The sequence below is a fragment of the Asparagus officinalis genome, chromosome 7 (assembly GCF_001876935.1).
Source record: "Asparagus officinalis chromosome 7, Aspof.V1, whole genome shotgun sequence".
Lineage (NCBI taxonomy): Eukaryota > Viridiplantae > Streptophyta > Magnoliopsida > Asparagales > Asparagaceae > Asparagus > Asparagus officinalis.
The window spans coordinates 29,212,691-29,220,485 of NC_033800.1; the positions used below are offsets into that span (position 1 = coordinate 29,212,691).

The following is a 7,795-nucleotide window of genomic DNA, read 5'->3' on the forward strand; positions in this document are numbered from 1 at the left end:
TCTTTCCAAATTGAAAAGTAAGTTAACTTTTCATGCCAAAATTTACCCTGATACAGTCTTGGAAAGTAGAAGAAATTTCCTTATCACAGAAGTTCAGAGGAATTTTGTAAAATTTTATGAAATTAACCTTTCTCTTGAAGAAAAGTTAAAAGAGTTAGAAAGATGTGGATGAATTGCAAGCAAAAGACATGGAACTCACAGAATTGATCACCACCTTCCATCTCACATGACCTCCTCTTGTATGAGAGCCTAACAACTGTAGACTTTGTCACTTGACAGTATGCAGTGGTAATATTCTGCATTGGATGGATCGTAAACATATTACCATTGAAGCTGATGGACGTATCTAAATAACTAGTAATCACCTTTAAGTTGTTCTCTTGAGACTTTTCATCTTTCAAATGTTTAAAGCTACGATATGATTCTAGAACCCGTTTCCTTCTCGTAAACCCTTCTGTACCATGAGGAAATTCATAACCTTTGATGCTCATAAATTGATGATCTTTGTTGAATATATTATCATATTTTTATTTACCTCCACAAAACTCCTCAAACTTGCACATGGTAATGGAATCCACAAAGCATGAAGCATTCTCATACTGAAGCATTTGGTTTGCATTTGCATTGCACGCGGAAGAATTGCGCACTGATATTAGAAAACAATCTACCACAAAGAAAGACTTCAGTAATAATATAACATACATAAGATTGAAAATAAGATATAAAATAATACCTCCATGAACACTATTGTACTCATCATCAGAATTGGACTCCTCTAGAATGCTGAAAGAATTGAACCATGATTCCTCTTGAAAATTGATTTCTTTTCTTTGATCATTGCACCTTCTTACTCCACCAGCCCCTCCATCAACCTACAGCGGGGCACCGAAAGTCATCGATTGTTCACTCCTCTGCCCGCCACAAGCGATGCCTAAATCCAAAGAAAAATTGTTCTTATTCTCGTGGCGTACCCTACACTTCAACTACCAAAACATGACACAAAGGCTATTACGCCTCCTACTTGAAGATAAAACCAAATAAATAAATTTGTCACGCTCCACTCTCAATCAAAACTATAGAAACATGCAATTTTATCCACCAAAAGGTAGGAAAATGACAAAAGCAATTCAAAAGAAGTCTGTAGAACAATTTCATAAATAGCACAATGATCGATCGGCATGTGGTGAGCAAAACGGCAGTTGCTGGCTGATCTAAAACATCTACCACGTAGGAAGTCCTTAAAGACCTGGAATAAGTATAATCCATAAAGAATGTAAACATAACCTCATACAATCTCGTCGCATAAGTGATGCACAACTTAGAAAAATCTCTATCCAAACAGAAACAAGGTGCACTATATATGTTTTAATAGAATCAAAACTTCCAGGTGCTCCTTTCTAGAGACTAGCATGGTAATAGTCATAATAAAAGCATGAGTCAGCTAATGACAAGTAGAAGAAGATTCCAATCACTTATCCCTTAAAACTTAAAAGTTTTTCTTCGCCGTCGATGCTCAATCTATAAACAAGCCAATCCTAGATAGAAATTAAAATGAGAAGAATGCTTTTATTCTAAACTCAACTCATAGTAGTGTCCATTTTGTTCCTCAGATTATCTCCCAGCTAAATGTAATCCATATATGAGGTGTAGAGGGTTTGAAATCTCATGTACCATGGAGTTAAGGATCTGTGTTTGCTTCTAACAGAGGATATCTTAAAAATATCACTTTGATAATACATCTTAGAAGACGGCACTCAGTTTATAAACTTCATTAGTCATTAGTAATTCATCATTAAAAGGGAGAATAATGTACTTCCCCATTTGAAAAATCGACACATAATGGGTAAGGTTAGGCTGCATTTCAAATAAAAGACGATTTCTATAGAAAGTTTAACAAAGTAAAGACAGCCAACACTGTATCAATGATACCATCCATGGTTCTCATGACAGCCCAAAACCAAAAAAGGAAAATGGTGAAAACATCAGTAGTAAATAACTATGCCAACATTTTATATTGAGTGAAGTTTGCCATAACTGCTTAGATATGCAACAAGTGTACATATATCACTCAGAAAGGCATAATAACATGCCATGTCTTTATCTACTGCTTAGATATGCAACAAGTGTACATATATCACTCAGAAAGGCATAATAACATGCCATGTCTTTATCATATAGATCATGGACAACAATGCATCATAATATCACTCAGAAAGGCATAATAACATGCCATGTCTTTATCATATAGATCATGGACAACAATGCATCATAGGTCTTGACCAGATAGATCACTAATCTGATAACTAATGTGAGTCTTAGCATGCAAATGGGGAAAGAAAGCAGTGAAGCCTGATACAAAGTTTATTTTAATAAATAATTAGAGAAGATACTTAGTTCTCTCTCTTGGATGTTATTTATAATATTATAAATGATAGGTTTAATTAAAATTACAATCCTCGTTCAAATAGCACGAAGGCTATAAAAACATTTAATACAATGGAGGTCGGTAATAAAAGCAAGGCTACATTTTTCTTGAAGAGGCTAGAACACGGGCTAGGGCATTGCTACAATTAACACCAGAACATCACAATTTCTACCAAAAAACTCAACAAAATCAAATCTTTTTACCTCAAGGCAAACAAAAATCTAAGCTTTTAAGCAAAACAAAACAAAACAAAATAAACTAGGGCAATTACCGTTCCATCGAGAAGCAAGAGTGGACTCAAGCACCACCTCAAGATCATCATTCTGAGTTAAAACCCTCGCCCTAACCCTCGAAATCGGAGGGAACCGACTGCCCCCTCCCCACGAGCACATTACGATCGTTTCCCATGCTCTGTAGCGCTCAGCCGACTCTCCCGCCGCCGACGATGACCGCCGGCACCACCGCCTCGCTCTCCATCGATCTAACCCTCGCCCTAATCCTAGTTCTGGAGATTGAGGAGGGAGAGTGTCGGAAGAAGAGAGCGGCGACGGTGGCAGAGAGAGGAATCAAAGCTCGGAGAGACGAATCACAGAGAGAGGTTTGGGTTTGGGTTTGGATTCTTTATACTATTTTGGTTAAATACTCCTATTATGATTAAGGGACCTATTAATGAAGATAAAATATTCCTTCGTCTTTCAGGAGACCCAATAACGACGGTATTAGAATCAAATCAACAAAGGGATTAGAAAACCGTTATCTCATCTCACATGATTTCTCTAATAATTGTGATAACTCTATGAAGGGCTTTAAAACCGTCATTATTTTACACACATTAATGACGGTTAACTGGTCCCTTCACTAATTTTGGTCATTAAATACCCGATTTGTTGTAGTGGATGTAGGCCGATCAGGTTAGAGCTAAAACACTATTGCGCCTTGAGAAAAAAAAATTGATTTTCTAATTGGTAATATCACATGTGCCTACTTATCACAAGAAAAAATTTCAGGCATTACAATATTTATTTACTTTCTTTTCTTTTCTTTTTTTCTTTTTTATTTCCAGAACATTCTAAATCGTGAAATGATAATGCACACATGATTAAATTGAAATATCCCCATTTATTATTATTTATTTTAATTACTTACTCTAATTATATTATCCTCAATTAGAAAGCTATTCAAAAAAATTGTGTTAAGGATAGATTTAATTGATATATATTAGTTAAAGATATATTTTCTATGTAGAGCTCCATAATAAAGTTGCATAAATTAAATCATCAAAAAATTATTAAATATAAATTTAAGGCTAATCATACAAATGAATATTTTCACACGTGCATCGCATGTGCCAATGCGCTGGTATCTATACAACTGTACAAAAAAAAACGAAGGGTAGTGCAAAGATGGGAGAGTGGCCGATAAGTCCTCCTCTCCAATTGTAACTAAAAGGGATAAAATGTCATTTTACAATAAGTGGTCTTTTATCTTTTCTTTTCTTTTTGCTTCTAGAATATTCTATATCATTCAATCATTCTCCCTTTAAAAGAGGGAGTATGAGAAAAACTTTTCCTACCCCAAAATACCCTTCATCTATCATAAATTTAATAGAATTATTATTTTTTAGTATTTGCTTACGTTACTCCAAAACAAAAATCAAAAGCCCTAAACAATCTGCTACCGTATCTATCGTCTCTATTCATTCATCTCCTTCAAAAATCTTCAACACCCTCTCCAGCAAAAAAAAACCTAATGGCGGAAAAAGAAAAAAAGCAGAAGAAATCGGAGAAAAATGAAAACTTTAAGAGAAGTTGTAGATCGACGACAGCCGAACCCGGGAGTTCCCTACGACCTCTCGTCTTTCTCTCCTCCAGGGTTTCCTCTGATCTCCCACCAAATCCCAAAAAACTCAAATCCCAAATTAAATCGCCCCTAAAATCTGGTAGTCTCCCGTCTCCTCAAAACCCCACTCCCCCAAATTCATCAAAAAACCCTAGAAAACAAAAGAAAACCCAACGAAATCAAACAAAAAATGAAGCATAAATCTCCAAAGCTCCGACACGCAATGGTCTGCACCTCGAACCAGAATCGAAGCATGGAAGCCCACTCCCTCCTCCAGCGCCATGGCTTCGACGTCTCCTCCAACGGCACTGGGGTACACGTTAAGCTCGCCGGTCCATCGTACCGAGTGCCCAACGTCTACGAATTCGGAACTCCTTATCACAAAATGTACAATGACCTCCTCCGCAAGAACCCTGAATTGTGAGTGGAAAGCCGATTTTGGCCCCTACATTTTTTCGTATTTACTATTTTTACCATTGTAAAGTTGGGACTTTTGTGGAGTTTTTAGGTATTTTTACCATTGTAAAGTTGGGACTTTTGTGGAGTTTTTAGGTACAAGCGTAATGGGATCTTGCCGATGTTGAAGAGGAATATGAGTGTGAATTTAGGTACAAGCGTAATGGGATCTTGCCGATGTTGAAGAGGAATATGAGTGTGAAGCTAGCGCCTCAGCACTGGCAGGATAATGCTGCTGATGGCCCGTTTGATGTTGTTCTCAGTTTCGAAGATAGGGTTTCCGATGTGATCGTTGATGGTTACTGGGTTTTGTTTTTTTTATTTTTTTAGTTTTGTTTTAAAGCTGATACTTTGCGATTGGGTTTTGAATTTGATTGATTTATATGAGTTTCAATTTGGAGTTTTTATTTGAATTAGTGTGCAATTCCGAGCTTTGATAGTTTTTAGAACTTGCTCTTGTGAGATAATGACAATTACAATTTCAGATTTTGTAATCATACCTAAGGGTATTAGCTGAAATTGGATTGAAAAAATGCCTAGAGATGTAACCGTCTACGACTGGGTTTTACTTGATAATAAGGGTTGGAGATCGAACTCCAGCTTCGGTGTGGAGACATTGCGAAGGTTTCCTTCGTATTAAAATAAAAAAACAAAACGAAAACTTCGTATTAAAACTTCAAGAGAAAATGAAAACTTTGTTGCAGTTGCATTTAGACTGAATGACTTAAGGCGCACTGGCTATATTGAACGTGTCGAGGTAGAATCTTAATTGGCTACTTTGTGATCTTCTTCTATTTTGTAGGAAGTCATTCTATGAAAGTAACCTTGTATTCTTTATTGCTCTCAACAGTTAAAAGAGATGGTGCTGGTTCTTTTCAGTGAATCAGATTTATGCCTTTCTGATGATGTTGTTGATCAAATAGTCGATAAGGTGAGGATTTGTCTTTTCTGTTCGCATTTTATTGCCGCAACATAGTGACATATACAATTGGTTTTTCGAGGATTTCAATTATTTCTTTTCTTTTACAGACTTTCATGGAGGCAGATAAGAAGGGTGATGGAAAGATAGATCTGGACGAATGGAAGGAATTTGTAGATAAAAATCTATCATTACTGAATAACATGACTCTTCCATACTTAAAGTGAGTCTTCTATCCTTCTATATTAAATCCTCAAGTTGCATAAGTTTAAGGTGCCTTATTGTTGCCCATTATTTTCTACAAATAATATTTCATAAAGTTAATATAATTTAGTGCTTATTAATTTATTTCTCTTTGGTAATGTGCACGTACAATGACACACTTTTCTAAATCTAGAATAATGTTTTGTTACTTGTGGTTGCTTAATTATTACTCATCCTTTCTCAATAAATGAAAACAGAGTCCTCAGTTAATAATGCTTCAATAAGCTACACTGTTCCATGTTCTCAAAAGCAAAATCAATCCCCTTGAACTTTGTGTGAATATTCAATCTTACATAATGTACATAATGCATTTTGTAATGTTGTTAATAGCTGAAGCAACCCCCTTTAACTTTTTGCCTTCTTCATCGTATTCACTCTAAACCTTGTTAGGCCTTGGAAAATCACATGCTTATGCTTGATCAAACAAGCGCACTACGTTCCAAATATGTTCAAATATCACGGATATTAATCTCTGAATAATTCATGTTTGGATATGATTTGTTAAGGACACATGTTTCGTTCTTCGAGAATGAAACAGGGCGTCAATCATTTGATTTGCCTGATATTTCATGTTTGGGTATGATTTGTTGAGGAGGATATCATGCATTATGACCTGGCATAATTTTATTAGGGGAAAACTTCACAAAACCACCATGAACTTTGGGGTTTTTGCACAAAACTATCTTAAAACTTTTTTTTAACGGAGAAACCAAAGTTAAAACTACAAAAAACCAAAGTTAAAGCATTGAAATTATTATTAGGTAACTCAATTCTTAAGTTATTTGAAATTAGTCATTCAAATTAATGGTATAATTTGCAAATTGAGGGACTAATTTTCCTCTAATTGCTTTTTTTAACTCTTGATTGGAGAAGCTGAAATGAAAATAACTTAAGAATTGCGGTTATAATAGCTATTTCAATGATTTGATGAATTAATTTTAAAATAATAAGAATTGAGCAACCTAATAGTTTAATGTGGTTATCTTTGCAAACTTATGGAGAGGTTTTCTTAAATGAAGATAGATTTTTTTATTTTACAGTCATTAGGGATTAAAACAGATGATTGTTTTTCCTTTCCTTTTTTAATTCGTAAGAATTTTATGTCATCTGTTATTATTAAATTTGAGGCATTGAAGAAATTGATTGCTATATAAGTGAATAATCTTTTTGAATAATGTGTAGTTTACATTGCTCATGGTTTATAAGCGAGTAAAATTTCCCAATAATTCGTTGCTTACATTGCTTATGGTCACAACGACACATAAAATGAAAGCCGAAGGTACATAAATGTAAATATTAAGAAAGTTCACAGATAATATAACATCATCAAGTTGAGATTTAAAATGTAAATATTAAGAAAGTTCACAGATAATATAACATCATCAAGTTGAGATTTAAAAGAAACACTTTTACAACCAAGTTATACTAAAGAAATAACAAGTTGAGATTTAAAAGAAACACTTTTACAACCAAGTTATACTAAAGAAATAAACCGAACAAATAAACCGAAATCGTAGAAAAATGAAAACTTCAAGAGAAGTTATAGATCGACGATAGGCGAACCCGTTGACCTATAACTCGAAGTGATCGGTAGATGGAACTCCTCTGCGACTTGACCTATAACTCGAAGTGATCGGTAGATGGAACTCCTCTGCGACTTTTCCATGGATTCTAGAGTTTTTGGCGATGGAGGCTTGCTATCTTTGAAAAGTTTTGTTCTGCGAAGATTGTAAATATTCAGTTGATGTGATTTTTTGTTATCCAGCTTATTTTTTTTCTTTTTAATCATTTTTTTGATTATTTTTCTTGAAAACGAGAAGAATTAGAAGATATCCATGGGAAAGAGACAGTTATCTGAGGTTGATATTATCTCTGATATTTATCTTATCTAT

The 7,795-nt window shown here is 34.7% G+C and overlaps 2 protein-coding genes across 2 annotated transcripts; both read left to right on the plus strand.

Moving 5' to 3' along the window:
* Window positions 738-5,866, plus strand: LOC109846891 (calcineurin B-like protein 7). The gene is made up of 5 exons (XM_020416130.1): window positions 738-749; window positions 1,162-1,180; window positions 5,425-5,477; window positions 5,571-5,651; window positions 5,750-5,866. The coding sequence occupies exons 1-5, from the start codon at window positions 738-740 to the stop codon at window positions 5,864-5,866; spliced, it is 282 nt and encodes a 93-aa protein (XP_020271719.1).
* Window positions 4,455-5,098, plus strand: LOC109848254 (RNA polymerase II subunit A C-terminal domain phosphatase SSU72-like). The gene is made up of 3 exons (XM_020417678.1): window positions 4,455-4,684; window positions 4,873-5,018; window positions 5,064-5,098. The coding sequence occupies exons 1-3, from the start codon at window positions 4,455-4,457 to the stop codon at window positions 5,096-5,098; spliced, it is 411 nt and encodes a 136-aa protein (XP_020273267.1).

Coding starts and splice junctions, on each gene's coding strand:
- LOC109846891 (XM_020416130.1), top strand. Junction 5,478..5,570: donor GCTATATTGAACGTGTCGAG/GTAGAATCTTAA, acceptor TGCTCTCAACAG/TTAAAAGAGATGGTGCTGGT. Junction 5,652..5,749: donor TTGATCAAATAGTCGATAAG/GTGAGGATTTGT, acceptor TTTCTTTTACAG/ACTTTCATGGAGGCAGATAA.
- LOC109848254 (XM_020417678.1), top strand. CDS start 4,455: ATGAAGCATAAATCTCCAAAGCTCCGACACGCAATGGTCTGCACCTCG. Junction 4,685..4,872: donor CTCCGCAAGAACCCTGAATT/GTGAGTGGAAAG, acceptor GTGTGAATTTAG/GTACAAGCGTAATGGGATCT. Junction 5,019..5,063: donor TTCCGATGTGATCGTTGATG/GTTACTGGGTTT, acceptor TTTGTTTTAAAG/CTGATACTTTGCGATTGGGT.